General features: G+C 40.6%; 1 protein-coding gene across 3 annotated transcripts in view; it reads right to left on the bottom strand.

Moving 5' to 3' along the window:
- LOC126108965 (transcription initiation factor TFIID subunit 10-like) overlaps window positions 1-17,590 on the bottom strand; it is a 104,923-nt gene that overhangs the window by 23,820 nt on the left and 63,513 nt on the right. For all 3 annotated transcript variants that reach the window (XM_049914358.1, XM_049914360.1, XM_049914359.1), the window contains exons 3-4: window positions 16,249-16,509; window positions 4,179-4,243 (exon numbers count right to left, since the gene is read on the bottom strand). In XM_049914358.1, coding sequence (XP_049770315.1) covers window positions 4,179-4,243; window positions 16,249-16,509 — 326 coding nt within the window. The remainder of the gene's footprint in view (window positions 1-4,178; window positions 4,244-16,248; window positions 16,510-17,590) is intronic.

The raw sequence follows: 17,590 nt of genomic DNA, 5'->3' as shown, positions 1-17,590 counted from the left end.
GAGGCGACATCTTCACCATGTGAACGTGTTCATCTCTTTCCCTTCGTGGCCACCAATATCAATTTCAATATATTTGGCGTGACATTCAGAACTTGGAATCTTTCTTTCCGTTTAATTACGAAGTCCAATTATTTTCTATCCCAGTCAAATAAGTGCATTTTTACCACAATTCTTTTCAACCCAGGCCACGGGAAATGATAGTACTTACAATGTACGTGCCTCTATCCCAATCGTACGTTCGCATACATTGAGTGTGTACCAATGTAACTATACTTACGACCCATTTCCTTCATAATATCATTCTTATTTTGTACCACTCACTCGCAACTGTGTGTGCTCTCTTATTTTGTGCAGTCAGTCAGTTGTAGTCTTTAATAACTTTACTTATAACATTCAGTTGCTTAGTTTCCACAATCGACCTTTGCCCATGTCACAACGGTGTTTCACGCGAAATACTTATTACGTGACCTTCATAATAACTCTCATTTCAAAATTACGACAATGTCTGACTAAGCTTGTAACAATTTAACATGGAGGTTACAACACAAATGGTTCAGTCACTTGATCATAGGTGATGAATCCTGGACTTCTGAGTACAATTCTGAGACAAAGCTGGAAAGTGAGGAGTGGCACACTGAGACGCCTCTTCAACTGAAAAAAGCTCGAATGAGCAAATCTGAGATAAAAAAAAAAAAAAAGATGATTTGCTTTTTTTGACAATAGCGGTATCGTGCATAAAAAATTTGTTCCTCCAGATGAAACTGTCAATGAAATGTTTTACAAAGATGTCATCAAAAGGCTCAGAAAAAGGGAGAATTGAGTGTGATCGGACATCGCAGACAATGCCCCACGTCACAAGGCCACTTCAGTTGCTGTATTTTTCACCTCAAAAGGCATTTACATTGTTCCACTGTCCCCCTATTCACCTGATCTCAAGCCTTGTGACTTTTTTTCTTTTTCCGATATTGAAAAAGTCTTAAAACGATGTAATTTTGGGACTCTACAGAAAATTCAAAAGAATGTGATTGACATGTTAAAGGGCCTATCAGTTTAAGTCTTTCAGCCCAAGACCGGGAAAAAACGACTCTACCAGTATATAGCTTCTGAAGGGAAATACTTTGAAGAGGACAATATTATTGTTTGAAAGAAATATAAACTCTGGGAGATAAAAAATCAGTCATTAGTTTTCTCTCACACCTAGTATAATCAAACAATGTGTATAGCGGATGACCTAAGGGAGGTCTGTCATCAAAGAGTGGGACAGGCTCAAGCCGACGGGGGGGGTGCGAATCTGTCACAGTGCGCTGTGGCGAACGACGTGACAGTGCGTGTTAGCCAGTGGCAGATTTTGATTCCACTGATGACTGAGAATGTTCACTTTGCCTTTATTTTGGGTATTTTTTGTTTCTATCCTAGCAGATGATCTGATAGACGATCAGGCTCTGGCAGACGATCACATTCCTGAAGAACTTATCAATAATGTATACAAAATTTACAGAACTAGTTTAATCTGTGTCGAGAAAGAGAGCAAATTATCAGAGTGCAGACGAATACCTGCAGCAGTACAACAGGGATGTGCACTTTCACCACTCTTGTTTATTACTTACATGAATAAACTCATCCAAGGGTGGAGACAAATGCTGTACAGCTTCATTCAAATCAACAGAAACACAAAGCTACATCCTTTACTTTTTGCACATGATTTAGCTCTTTTAGCACCTTCAGAGATGAGCTGCAGTATTCTGTACACAATTTACAGATATATCAGACAAATGCAGTTGGAGGAGGGGGAAGCGGGAAAAGGGGGGGGGGGGGGGGGGGGGGGGAAGAATTGTATCTTTCTGTGGAAAATACCCTTTACCAAGTAAGAACGGTTTGAAAAACAAAATTCTAGAAAGAATGAACAGATTGATATACACACATCAAAAAAAGTTTTGCATCACCCCGGTTCCCGGAACTCCTGAAGAGAGACGTTGACTGTGGATATTGTATCACAGACACAGCCCCTATAACTGTTTAGAGATGCATCAGCAGCACCTATTAGATGGAGGGAGTCCAACAGCTGATCAGTTCCAGTCATTCCACCAAGAAGAAGGTACACTGCTCATGTTGTCTGTAGTTCAGCCGTGCTGAGACAGTCAGTACCACAGTTTGATTGTGTCAGTATTGTTACTTTGAAGGGAAGTGTCCACGCGTGTCGGAGTGAACCAAAGCGATGTTGTTTGGACATGGAGAAGATACACAAAGACACAGGAACCATTAACGACATGCCTCACTCAGGTCCCTCCCCCCCCACTCCCGAGGGCGATTACTGCAGTGGATGACCACTGCCTATGGATTATGGCTCAGAGCAGCAATGCCACCATGTTGAATGAATGTTGAATGATGCTTTTCATGCAGCCACAGGGCGTCGTGTTACGACTCAAACTGAGTGCCATAGGCTGCATGATGTGCAACTTCACTCCCGACATCCGTGGCGAGGTCCATCTTTGAAACCACGACACCATGCAGCGTGGTACAGATGGGCCCAACAATATGCCGAATGGACCGATGAGTGTCGCATATGCCTTCATGCAGACAATCGTGGGAGTCGTGTTTGGAGGCAACCCGGTCAGGCCGAATGCCTTAGACACACTGTCCAGCGAATGCCGCAAGGTGGAGGTTCCCTGCTGTTTTGAGGTGGCATTATGGAGGTGGGGCCGACGAACACTGATGGTGGTTACAGAAGGCACCGTAACAGCTGTACAATACGTTAATGCCATCCTCTGATCAACAGTGCAACCATATCGGCAGCATATTGGTGAGGCATTCGTATCCGTGGATGATAATTCGCGCCCCCATCATGCACGTCTTGTGGATGACTTCCTTCAAGATAACAACATCGCTCGACTAGAGTGGCTAGCATGTTCTCTAGACATGAACCCTATTGAACATGCCTGGTATATACCGAAAAGGGCTGTTTATGGATGACATGATCCACCAACCACTCTGATAGATCTATGCCAATTTACCATTGAGGAGTGGGACAATCTGGACTAACAGTGCCTTGATGAACTTGTGGATAGTATGCCACTATGAATATAGGCATGCGTGAATGCAAGAGGACGTGCTACTGGGTATTAGACGTACCAGTGCGTGCAGCAATCTGGACCACCACCTCTGAAGGTCTCGCTGTATGGTGGTGCAACACACAACGTGTGGTTTGCATGAGCAATGAAAAGGGCGGATGTTTATGTTGATCTCTATTCCAATTTTCAGTACAGGTTCTCGAACTCTCAGAACTGAGGTGATGTGAATCTTTTTTTTATGTGTGTATTTAAGCTACAAATTGCCATTTTTGCAAGAAACAGACTTAGCTGAAATAGTCTTCCCAGTCCAGAAGCTCAGTTGAATATGTTTATGAGACCTCAGCAAGACCTGTACTGTGCTACTGCAATTAAGCCTGGACAATAAAGGCAAAAGATGTGAAAAGACTTACAGCCTGTGAAATGAAAGACGAACAGCTGGTTATGACAAATGGGATCACAAAAGAAATGAAGATGTGCCGGGAACTTAAAATGGAACCCCTCGCACATAGTCAGAACTATCAAAATACCTGGAGAAAACATCTTAACAAAATGAGCTCAAAGATGTCAAAATCCACACTACACTGCTGATTAAAAGTCGGCAGGAGAATTTCTTGACGAGATCGTAACAGGTAGAGAAGCCTAATACTTGGAAGGAATATAATGATGACGTTTTGTTTATATTTCACAGTAAAGTCATATTTCAGTTTCCTAAGGTCATTCCTTCATATACTGCTCTCTTTAAATCTAAGCGCACACACACATTAAAACGCACGCAGGTGGTGCCCAACTTTTTTCATAATTTACAGTATAGCAGTGAGTGGGCCAGGTAGAAATGTGGTAAAGAGAAGGGGTGACCCTCTCTTTGATTAATTCATTTACACACCGAGTGATTTTTTTAAACAACCTTAGATAAATGTTGAGTCGGGTTGAAAATGTCGCTGCAGCTTATTTCTTCCACATTCTGCTCCGACCGAACTAACGGTCTACCTGAGACGAACTCGATGTCACGAGACATCAAATATTTACCTATTTCCGTCCGTCAGAACTGCTTACGTATAATCTCGATTTTTAACGTGAAACGATTAAGGCAGAGAAGTGACAACAACTTACATTCGGGGGTCCTCAGTATCGAAGCCAGCTGTCTGCAAGTAATAGCTCGTGACTGCATCAGGAATCTGCAACAGAAAGTATGTGCATTTTCTACAGCATTCTGTTCCTGACTGACTTAAGAAATGTGTCTGAGATACACCAAGTGTTTGTGGAAATCACACTGTCCTAATCTTCCCAACCTCTTGGTCGAAAGCTGGAAACGGAGCAATAATTCCATCACGTAAGTACTGCCTGTGCGAACTGTAAAATTTGAAACTTTAAACAATTTAAAGGCTGGAGAAAGTACAAAGGCGTATATATTGGAAAATTACAAGGAGGCACAACTACTGGCCAATACATTGCTATTAGCAGCCCAAATCCCAAGTAGCACAACTGGCAGATGGCTTTTTAATTTTTTCTTGTCTTCTTTCCTGCTTTCCACCAATTTAATTGTACTAGTTATTTCACTTATCATTTCTCCCTCTTAATCCATTCCACTTCTCACTCCGCCTTTCTGTCATCTTCGGACTGCTTCTGGAAAAGTGCTTACTGGTGCATATTTATACCAATACATTCTTACATTAATTTCCCAGTATATTTATTGTATAATCCTCTCACTACGATTGGGACATACGTGTCACGGATGAGCTAATGAGGAGAGGTCACCAGCGATGGGATGGACTTATTGAAATCGTCTATGTGGTATTGTAGGTTAAGGTCCCCGGTATCACACCCTACAATCATTCACTCTGGTAGGCCCTCATTTGCGAATAACTGATGAAAATAATTTCAGAATTTCGCGTAATGCTCTACAGCTTCGACAAAGATAAATTATACAGATCATCTGTGTAAATGCAATGGTTATAGTACGAGCCTCGTATACTAGTGGTTGTAGGTTCAAATCTTGTTAGGCTCCTTGAAATCTTTACCTAAATGACTCTGATGATTATTTCCAATCAGTTAATGTGTTTAAATCTATTTTTCTATTTCTATTCCATTGTTGCACAATTTTTAATCGGCATATTAAATTTTTCAGTTGCTCTCATTTTTCTTCCTGTAATTCTTTTTTCGCTTGGAATTTTTGTGTTAATGATTTTAATTATTTCCGTGCATTAACATCGATTTAATTTCTTCCCTTTCATCATCCAATATTTCTGTCCATGTTACTGCGTTCCTTATTCATTATTTCTATTCCTCAGTTTGCTAAAATTTCGTTTTACTTAGAATCCCTTCTTTTGTTTAAATCTTCATTTGTATTATTTTGTTGATAGTGCAATAAGAATTAATGTTTTTAATGTTTATGTGACAATTGCCATCGAGGAAAATGTAAATCTTGTAACGAAAATTACATTTTTGACACCGTTGTACGAATAAATAAAGTATTTCATCTTTTCAAACAATGGAAAATCCAGGGTGGAATGTATAAGGAACATGTCCCCAAATTTTTAAAATGTCATTCTGAAACACCAAGCAGGTTACAATGTAGAACATGTGAGCCCAAACGACAAGATTGTTTTTGGCCATCACTTGAGAAGCACAATACATACAGAAGGTAGTATTTAAAATACTATGAAAATTTAACAAATACAGCCTACAGGAATGGAGTTAGACATATTTGAAGAATGGGAAATATATAAACAGAAAATAAAGGAGCCAGACAAACTGATGAACACACAGACTGAAATGAAATACAATAATTTTTCAGCTCTTTTTAAAAATGATTCAGTGAAGCAGTTAACTAATGACATATCAGTAATTTATAAAATAGTGTGTTAACTTCTGAGACCCATATCAGTACAGTATACCGATATATGTATTTAGATGTAATGTTACAATCTCTGGAGAGACATGGCATATGAACACACAATAAAAACTAAAGATGCCTATTAAATTTTTACGTGTAAACAACAAAAGACACCTATCAAATTTTGAACGTGCCAAGACAATTGTAATACAGCCAAACAACATTCATTACATAAATCTGATGCAGAAACAAATGTAGTGTGTACAGTAAAACATCACAGATACAAGTGTCACACGAGATTTATTACGCTACTGTAATCTCCCCACATAAAATGTTGGCAAATTTTATATTTCATGCTTTATTAATAATATTGCACCTCCAAATGTACGTAATGGTTTGAGAATGAATAAAAAGGTTCCTACGCTCGTGACCTTATCGGTTGGGTCCTACGTGACTAAAAAACCGTGACCTAGTCAAATGAGTCCCAATTTCAGTTGGTAAGAGCTGATGGTAGGGTCTGAATGTGGTGTAGATCCCACAAAGGGGACCCGAGTTGTCAACAAGGCAATGTGCCATCTGATGGTAGCTCCATAAAGGTGTGGGCTGTATTCACACGGAATGGACTTAGTCCTCTGGTCCAACTGAACCAATCATTGACTGGAAATAGTTTTCTGTTTGGCTACTTGGAGACCATCTGCTGCCACTCACAGAGTTTACATTCCCAAACAACAAAGGAATTTTAATGGACGACAAAGCGCCACATCACCCGGAGAATTCGAGCAAACGATTTCGCCACCCAGATCGCCCGACACGAATCACAATGGACATAATCGGGAGGTCAGATCGTGTACAAAATCCAGTCCCGTCAACATGTTCACAATTACGGATGGCTGCAGAGGCTCAATACAGGGTGTCCCAAAAAGAATGACCCGATTTTAACTTGTAATAATATTGAGACAAATGTCACTAGGTAACTGAAACAGTGCCAGATGTAATCGGCACGATCTGGAGTTTCAGAAAAAATCCACTAGATGTCGCTACGAGCGCTGATCTGGAGCTTGCAGCCAGTCTCGTGCAATATGGCATCCGCACGACAGAAGGTGTATTGTGTTATTGAATTTAGTCGTACTCAATCAGTGATCACAATTCAGTGGGCGTTTCATATTTGATTTTGTGCTAAACCACCATCACTGAAGAACATTCGACGGTGGCATAATAAGTTTGAAGAAACAGGGTGCCTCTGTAAAGGTGAAAGTTCTGGCCAGCCACGCGTTCCTGAACAAACAGGACACGTATGACAGTGTGGCGTGCATTACGGCGTCGTTTAGACCGTACAGATTACAACTGGTACAAGCTCTTCGAGATACTGACAAAGCGAAGCGAGTGGACTTAAGCAAAACTATTCTAGAGGACACGGAAGATGACACTTTTATGTCACGGTTGATATTCAGCGATGAAGCAACTTTACATATTAGCAGTAAGGTTCACCGTCATAATTTGCGTATTCACCAAAACTGAATTTTTTCGTGCTGTTATGCAAAGCAAGGTTTATGAACCCTACTTTTTTGAGGAAGAAACCGTAACAGGAAAATCATATCTTGCAATGCTATGGAAGTGGTTATTTCCACGACCTTTGAGTCTGACAATTTCATCCATCAGCAAAATGGAGCACCTCCGCACTGGCACAACAACGTGCAGTTTCCTCAACATTGGATAGGGCGTACAGGACCACGAGACCAGGCTTTACACTCTTGGCCTCCTAGGTCCCCTGACTTAACACCATGTGATTTCTTCCTGTGGGGACATATTAAACAATGCGTTTACGATCCTCCCTTACCTCGTGACATTGATGAACTAAAAACCAGAATATCAGCTGCTGTAGCTTCAGTGACAGAAGACACCTTATGGTCAGTCTGGGATGAATTCGGCTATCAGCTAGATGTTGTCCGTGCAGCCAATGGAGGACGTATTGAACATTTGTGATGGATTTTTATAAACTGTCTTTCCTGAGTAATTTAGTATGCAATTTGTTGGTGTTAAGCCCTTCTTCCTAATAAATAATTCTATTTAAAATTTGGTCATTGTTTTTGGGATACACTGTATTTCTGCAGGGAACTTCGAACAGCTCGTCGAGTCCGCGCCATGTCGGGCTGACACAGCACACTGGGCAAAAGGAGGGTTGACGACATATCAGGAGGTATCCCGTAACTTTTACCACCTCGGTGTAAAAATGACAGTGTTGTTTATGTGTTTACTGTGAGTGAGAAATGGAAGCAAAGTAAAAGGCATGACAGATGAACTGAGGAGGACATAAAAAGCAGACTAGCACAGCAAGGAGAGCTATCCTGGGTGAAATAAGTGTGGTAGTGTCAAACAATGACCCTAATTCGATGAAGAAATTTCTGAGAACACACATCTGGAGCACAGCATTATACAATAGCAGGGGGATGCCGAAAAAAAGAGAATCGCAGTGTTTGGTATGTGGCGCTGTACAAGGGAGCTGAACGGTACAACAAGAGATTCTTCAGAATAGCACACTTCACTTTTATCCTCTCAGGCTGATGAAAGATGTCTGTGAGAACTCGAAATATAGTTTACATACCACTTGTTTTTTGGATATCACGGCTTGGCAGTGCCTCAGAGGTTGAGAAGCAAAAGGACGTGTGTGGGAAGGTAAACAAAAAAAACTGAAGAATCATCACAAGAACTGACACAAGCTACGAAGTAAAAGAGATCTGTTCACCCACGATGGTAACAGAAGTTGTGTACGAAAATACTGAACATAAAATACAGAAGAGTTACTGCTAAGCTGCTTACGTCAATTAGTAGTTTGGACAGATTGGAACTCTCTTCCAGCACTTGCACATTGCAGCAAGGTGAAAACCTACATCTACACGGATACTCTGGAAACCACACTTAAATGCCTGGCACAGGGTTCTTTTCGAACCACTTTCACAACAATTATCTGTTATCCTCTCTCGAACAGTGCGTGGAAAAAATGAACACCTACATTTTTTCGTGCCAGTTCTGATTCCTCTTATTTTATTATGATGATCATTTCTCCCTATGTAAGTCAGTGTCAACAAAACATTTTCACATTTGGAGGAGAAAGTTGGAGATCAAAATTTCGTGACAAGATCCCACCACGACAAGAAATGTCTTCATTTTAATGATGTCCATCCCAAAACTTGTATGATGTCTGTGACACTCTCTCCCCTACTGCTCGATAATACAAAACGTGCTGCTTTTCTTTGAACTTTCTCTACATACCGCCGCTGTCGACAGGGGATCTCAGGATGATTCCGTGTTTCTAGATTTCCGGAAAGCTTTTGACACCGTTCCTCACAAGCGACTTCTAATCAAGCTGCGGGCCTATGGGGTATCGTCTCAGTTGTGCGACTGGATTTGTGATTTCCTGTCAGGAAGTTCGCAGTTCGTAGTAATAGACGGCAAATCATCGAGTACAACTGAAGTTATATCAGGTGTTCCCCAGGGAAGCATCCTGGGACCTCTGCTGTTCCTGATCTACATAAATGACCTGGGTGACAATCTGAGCAGTTCTCTTAGGCTGTTCGCAGATGATGCTGTAATTTACTGTCTAGTAAGGTCATCCAAAGACCAGAATCAGTTGCAAAGCAATTTAGAAAAGATAACTGTATGGTGTGGCAGGTGGCAGTTGACGCTAAATAGTGAAAAGTGTGAGGTGATCCACACGAGTTCCAAAAGAAATCCGTTGGAATTCGATTACTCGATAAATAGTACAATTCTCAAGGCTGTCAATTCAACTAAGTACCTGGGTGTAAAAATTATGAACAACTTCAGTTGGAAAGACCACATAGACAATATTGTGGGGAAGGCGAGCCAAAGGTTGCGTTTCATTGGCAGGACACTTAGAAGATGCAACAAGTCCACTATAGAGACGGCTTACACTACACTCATTCATCCTCTGTTAGAATATTGCTGCGCGGTGTGGGATTGACTGAGGACATCGAAAGGGTGCAAAAAAGGGCAGCTCCTTTTGTATTATCACGTAATAGGGGAGAGAGTGTGGCAGATATGATATGCGAGTTGGGATGGAAGTAATTAAAGCAAAGACGTTTTTCATCGCGGCGAGATCTATTTACGAAATTTCAGTCACCAACTTTCTCTTCCGAATGCGAAAATATTTTGTTGAGCCCAACCTACATAGGTAGGAATGATCATCAAAATAAAATAAGAGAAATCAGAGTTTGAACAGGAAGGTTTAGGTGTTCGTTTTTCCCGCGGGCTGTTCGGGATTGGAATGGTAGAGAGGTAGTATGATTGTGGTTCGATGAACCCTCTGCCAAGCACTAAAATGTGAATTGCAGAGTAACCATGTAGATGTAGATGTAGATGTAGATACTCCGTAAATCCTATCTGGTAAGGATCCCACACTATGCTGCAGTACTTCAAAAGAGGACAGGCAAGCATACTGTAGGCAGTCTCCTCAGCAGATCTGTTGCATCTTCTAAGGGTTCTGCCAATAAATCACAGTCTTTGGTTCACCTTCCCCACAACATTTTCTAAGTGTTGTTTTCAATTTAAATTGTCCATAACTCTATCTGCTAGGTATTTAGTTGAATTTACGTCCTTTAGATTTGATTGATTTCTCGTGTAACCAAAGTTCAATAGATTCCTTTTAGCACTCATGTGGATGACCTCACACTTTTCATTATTTAAGGTCAACTGTCAATTTTTGCACCATACAGATATCTTATCTAAATCACTTTGCAATTGATTTTGATTTTCTGATGACTTTACTAGATGATAAATGGCAGCATCATCTGCAAACAGCCTAAGACGACTGCTCAGATTGTCTTCTAAATTGTTTACATACACAAGGAACAACAGAGGGCCTATAACACTACCTTGGGGAACACCAGAAATCAGTTCTGTTTTACTCAATGACTTTCCACCAATTACTATGAACTGTGGCCTCTCTGACAGGAAATTACGAATCCAGTCACGTAACTGAGACGATATTCCATAAGCACGCAATTTCCTTACAAGCCATTTGTGAAGAACAATGTGAAAAGCCTTCTGGAAATCTAGAAACAAGGAATCAATTTCAAATCCTTGTCAATAGCAGTCAACACTTCCAGTGAGTAAAGAGCTAGTTGTGTTTCACAAGAACAATGTTTTCTAAAACTGTGTGTCAATACACCATTCTCTTCGAGGAAATTCACAATGTTCAAACACAATATATGGTACAAAATCCTATTGCATATCAATATTAAAGTTATGGGTTTATAACTTACTGGATTTTTTTTCCCCAATCGTATTGACCAACTAGGATCATGTTGACAACTTCAGTTCCTCTTCTTCCTTTGTTGTTGTTTCCTATTTTTCCAGTATTCCCTCATTTTCTCCCCATGAAGTCTCTTCCTTTCTTCTGTCCATGTTGTTCCCGATTTTTTATTTCTGCTGCTTTGGAAGCCTTCCAAATTTAGTATTTTGTTTTTAAAACGGTGTCTTTCTGCTATTTCTGATTCTTTGATGTTGTTTCTTTCAAGATGTTTTCATACTTCTGTAATCCATGCTATTGTCGATTTCTTCTTCCAGAAATATAGGAGTATTTATTTTATTAGTCTATTTCCATCCATTCAGTAGAGATGACCAAAAACAGTTAATTTCGTTTGGCCATTACTTCAGATGTTTTCTCTATATTTTTGTAGATCTCCTCATTACTTCTTATTTTCCAACCATCTGCAGTTTTCATTGCACCCATTATTTTTCTAATAATCCTTCTTTCCAGTACCTTTAGTTTGTCCATCTTATAGTTCATCGTTAGGCATTCAGATCCATATAAATATTCTGGTCATACCACTGTGGTGTTTTGGTTTAGTTTTGTTTTTCTAGATATACATTTCTTGTAAATATTTTTGGTCAAACGATATGCTCTTTCCATTTTGTTAATTCTTACATCTATTGCAGATTTTTCTAGTCCATTCTGTTGTGTAGTTTCTCCAAGATATTTAAATTTATTTTCTCGCTCTATTTTATCTAATTGTGGTTCTATGTATTTTGGTGCATTTTTTATATTTGTCATGAATTTTGTTTTTTTGGCTGAAATTTTGAGACCAGTTCTGTTCGCTAATTTTTCCTGAATGTTTATTTGAGTAACTGCGCCTGTCAGGTGTTCTGAAAGTATTGCGAAATCATCTGCAAAAGCCAAGCAGTTTACTTTAATTCCATTTGTTTTTCTTCCCAGAGTTATTGGCTCAATTTTGTAATTTTTTAGCTGCGAATTCCAGATCCTTACTGGATTACTCTTATTGCCTTTCTTGAATATTGGTGTGACCTGTGCCACTTTCCAGTCCTCGGGTTACGCATCTTTCGTCGAGCGAACGCTCGTATATGATTGATAAGAATGGAGCTATTGTATCAGCATACTCTGAAAGGAACCTAATTGTTACACAGTCTGGACCAGAAGACATCCTTTTTATTAAGTGATTAAAGTTGCTTCACTACACTGAGGATAGCTGCTTCTAAGTTATTCATGTTGATGGCTGTTCTTAATTAGAATTCTTGAATATTTACTTTGTCTTATTTTGTGAACGAATTTCGGAAAGCTGTGTTTAGTAACTCGCTTTAGCAGCATTGTCATTGATTGTGTCTTGCCGCTAGCATACTTTACAAATGTGCACAATCTCTCTGGATTTTCTGCCAGGTTTCGAGACAAAGTTTCATCGTGGAAACTGATATAAACATCTCGCACTGACGTCTATGCCAAAGTTCAAGCTCCTGTAAAAGATCACCAATCTTCGGGGTTTTGCATTTGTTTAAATTTGGCACTTTTTGTTGTTGTTTCTGCAACAGTGTTCTGTCACATTGTGTGTACCACAGGGGATCAGCTCCGCCATTTGTTAATTTATTTGGTATAAATCTCTACATTGCTGTCAATGAATTCAAGCCGCATCTGGTCTACACTTACGCTGTTAATTTGGAAAGAATGGAGATTGTCCCTCACGAAGGCATCAACCGAATTTAAATCTGCTTTTTTGAAGAGATATATTTTTTGTTTATTTTTGGAGGATTTGGGAGTTACAGTGTTCAATCTCGCTACAACAGCCCTGTGTTCACTAATCTCTGTAACCATTTTGACACTGTTATTAGCTCAGGATTATTTGTTGCTAAGAGTTCAGGTGTGTTTTCACAACCATTTACTACTCAAATGGGCTCAGAAACAAACTGCTCAAAATAACTTTCAGAGAATGCATTTAGCACACTTTCAGATGATGTTTTATGCATACCTCCGGATTTAAATATGTATTTTCGTCAACACATCGAGGGTAAATTGAGGTCACCATCAACTACAAACCCGACAGAACATGACTGGAAATTGAGTATGAGGTAAAACTGACAGACACGCTTCAGGATGACATATTGCACACAGAGTACAGTTCACAACCGGCCGTGAAACATCCACTTGATAAGGAATGACGGTTGTTGTTGAAGTTGCAGTGTTGTTTTGCTTTCTATATATAATTGGTATTATATACTCACATACAGTGCTGTTTCCCATTATGTCTCTTTTTTTAATGACAACAAACTCAGAATCTGTACCCTGCTATTCTCACTATTTCTCCTTCAATCACATGTCTGGTTTGATGCAGCCTGCCGCAACTTACTCAGCTGTGCCAACCTGTTTGTCTCTGAATAGCACTTTCCAATGCTGAGAATAAAAATATGTGAAAAACACTGACAGGAGAACAGGACAGAATGAAGAATGCATGTCAAGATACTGAGGAATAGCTTCCACTGTATTGGAGGCAACTGTAGAGAGTTAACAACTGCAGGGAAACGCAGAGATTGGAATACGTCCAATACATAATTTACAAATAACTCTACGGTTGAGGCATCTGCAACTGTGGTAGCACATTTTTTAGGAAGAACTCTGCAAACAGCCATACCTTGAACCTATTTCATTAAGGCACTACTTTTTTCGTGGCTTGTAGCCACATCACCAGGTACATATAAAAATTAAAACACGGTATACAAATAGTGGACAACCTTCACCACATCTTCAGGGTAGATAGTCAATGAATAAACTTCGCGCACTACGTAACGAGGATGCGGCAGCAAGATGGCAGGACACGGAGCCATCCAGGTGAACCGCAGAAACTACTGGCTTTGCTGCTCTCGTGGAGTGAGGCGGTGAAGCAAAGACCTCCACCATCTAGCTCCAATCGACAGTGTGGCCAGTGGTTGCCGACGCTCACCTGGTTGGCTCCGTGTCACATCGACTTGCTGGCGCGTCCTCGTTACGTAGCGTACAAAGTTTTCTGCTGCCCAGCTGTTTACTCGTCGACTATCTGCCTTACAGGCACGGTGAAGGTTGGGCCTTCTATATTCTCCACTATTTGTTTATCGTGTTTTAATTTTTATATGCGCCGGATGATGTGGCTACAAGTCATGAAATTGGTTGTGCATTAATAAAGTTGGTTAGAGATACAGCTCTTCATGGACTTCTCACTACAATAATAAGTTACACTGTTGGGAGCAAAGTCAGGGTGGGCTGCATTAACAAATCGGAAGACATACAAGAATAAAAGAACGCAAAGTATGAGTGTGCTGCCATTAAAAAAGAAACAGAATTTCACACGAGTAGATAATACCGATAATATTATATAATAGAGGGAAACATTCCATGTGGGAAAATTATATCTAAAAACAAAGATGCTGTAACTTACCAAACGAAAGCATTGGTATGTCGATAGAGACAATAAAAAACACACAAACACATACACAAATTTCAAGCTTTCGCAACCAATGGTTGCTTCATCAGGAAAGAGGGAAGGAGAGGGAAAGACGAAAGAATGTGGGTTTTAAGGGAGAGGGTAGTGGGTTTTAAGGGAGAGGGTAAGGAGTCATTCCAATCCCGGGAGCGGAAAGACTTACCTTAGGGGGAAAAAAGGACAGGTGTACACTCGCGCACACACACACACACACACATATCCATCCGCACATATACAGATACAAGCAGACATATGTAAAGGCAAAGAGGTTGGGCAGAGATGTCAGTCGAGGCAGAAGTACAGAGGCAAAGATGTTATTGATAATATTATATATACAGGGTGTTGCAAAAAGGTACGGCCAAACTTTTAGGAAACATCGCTCACACACAAATAAAGAAAAAGATGTTATGTGGACATGTGTCCGGAAACGCTTAATTTCCATGTTAGAGCTCATTTTAGTTTGTTCTTCCACCTACGCTCAATGGAGCACATTATCACGATTTCATACGGGATACTCTACCTGTGCTGCTAGAACATGTGCCTTTACAAGTACGACACAACACGTGGTTTGTGCACGATGGAGCTCCTGCACATTTCAGTCGAACTGTTCGTACGCTTCTCAACAACAGATTCGGTGACCGACGGATTGGTAGTGGCGGACCAATTCCGTGGCCTACACACTCTCCTGACCTCAACCCTCTTGACTTTCATTTATGGGGGCATTTGAAAGCTCTCGTCTACGCAACCCCGGTACCAAATGTAGAGACTCTTTGGTGCTCGTATTGTGGACGACTGTGATACATTACGCCATTCTCCATGCCTGCATCAGCGCATCAGGGATTCCGTGCAACGGAGGGTGGATGCACATATCCTCGCTAACGGAGGACATTTTGAACATTTCTTCCTGTAACAAAGTGTTTGAAGTCACGCTGGTACAATCTGTTGCTGTGTGTTCCCACTCCATGATTAATGTGATATGAAGAGAAGTAATAAAATGAGCTCTAACATGGAAAGTAAGCGTTTCCGGACACATGTCCACATAACATATTTTCTTTATTTGTGTGTGAGGAATGTTTCCTGAAAGTTTGGCCATACCTTTTTGTAACGCCCTGTATATTACATATATTATATTATGCAAAGGATGGATATTGTGGAGATGCTGACTCACAGATAGGCACAATGAAAAGACTGAGTTGTGTTTACAGGTGTGTGTGTGTGGGGGGGGGGGGGGGGGGGTTGTCTAATTCACACGAATGGTTTTGGCCGATATTTAACAGTCTTTCTGTTGTGCCTTTCTGTGACTCAGCATCTCTGCTATACAGTGAGTAGTAATCTATTTCTTTCCTAATACTGTCATTATTCCATCCCGGATTTTCCACTGTTCGATTACACACAAAAAGAGATGCAACACCACAAGTTCGTCACTGTTCCCGATGACGGTGACAGGATCGGTCACCGAAATACTGAGCCCTTCCGACACTGACAGTCAGACATTGACTTGCGAATTATTTTGTTACAATATGCACCGGGAGCAACTGAATGACGATTTGCGGTCTGCGTTAATAAGACAACACAGAGCAACACTCACCGTGGGTGTGTAGTCCTCGAGCTGGGTGAGGAAGTCGCAGAGCGGTTGCCCGGCCGACCGCCCGCCCGGACCCGCCCCCGCCAGCTCGTCTTCCGCTCCCGGGCCTCCACCGTCGGCGTCCTCCCCGCCCACCTCCCGCTTGGTGCCACCCGAGATGCCGGTGCCGGTCACGTCGTTCGAGCTCTGGCTGTTGGAGCTGTCACCGACAGAGCCCGGGCCCGTTGCGGACTGCAGCGAGCCTCCGGCTGCGGAGCTGCCTCCCTGCGGGCGAAAGGTGACAAAACGTGTCGGTGGGGCTGGTAAAAATGAAATCTGTCTACTCGAGCAACATTTCGTTTTATGAACACCCCCCCCCCCTCCCCCCCGCTTCTCAGAAGTTAGTAGTAGCTGCCCTTCCTTTGGCTCTTGGTAAGACCATTACAAATGAATCTAAATCTAGTGATCACAGTTATGGTCAGGTTCCTTCTTTTAAAATAAGTACTACATACTCATTTCACTGTAACAGAACAACACTTCTGATTTTTATTCCAGCACTAAATATTAAAAGGAAAAACAATGCATTTAAGGTAATTCCCAAGGTCTTTAAAAGATTTTTACTGAAAGCAGAATACTTTGTCCTATTTTATTGTTCTATCTGCAATAAAAATGTGCTAGACAGAAACACTAAAAATACACAATGTGTGTTTTTTTATTTCAATAACAGAATTGTTTGATTCTAAAATTATCAAACTTACTTCACTCTCCATCAGAAACTGGGGAAAAGAAAGAAAAAAAAAATAATTTAGCTTTAAACTAACATGTTAAACATAAAGCAAACCACTGTTTATAAGTTGTATGTTAGATGTAAACATAACTAACCAGTAAGTAGTTAAATTTTAGGAAATTTATACTGAAAAGCAAACATACATTTTGGTGTGATACAAGAGAAAAATTGACTGGTAAACTGGAGTTCTGTTTCTGGTGACAACACCCATCACAGAAATACACATTTCTCTATATAGGACATACATGAGTATTGCACATCTTATTGACAGTATTCATTCATTTGTTAGAGGAAAAAAGAATATTGTAATTAAACATGTATTTAAAAAAAGTAATATTGAATTGTGCACATAATAGCATACGCTTCTGCAGATGCAGACTATTTCAGTAAACTTCTTTTCGACTTTGTGATGCACAGGAAGAACTGCCACGGAAAATTAGCTGTTAAATGTACAACGAGGTGTTAGTGGTAATGTGGGCAAAGTTCTATGCTGAATAAGAGACTTTCCGGATTGCAGAGACAAGTCCCAAATGTCAGGAGCACACGAGCTAATCTGTGATTTTGCAGTTGTCTACACCA

The sequence above is a fragment of the Schistocerca cancellata genome, chromosome 11 (genome assembly GCF_023864275.1).
Source record: "Schistocerca cancellata isolate TAMUIC-IGC-003103 chromosome 11, iqSchCanc2.1, whole genome shotgun sequence".
Taxonomy (NCBI): Eukaryota; Metazoa; Arthropoda; class Insecta; order Orthoptera; family Acrididae; genus Schistocerca; species Schistocerca cancellata.
This window is presented reverse-complemented; position numbering and strand designations above follow the sequence as displayed.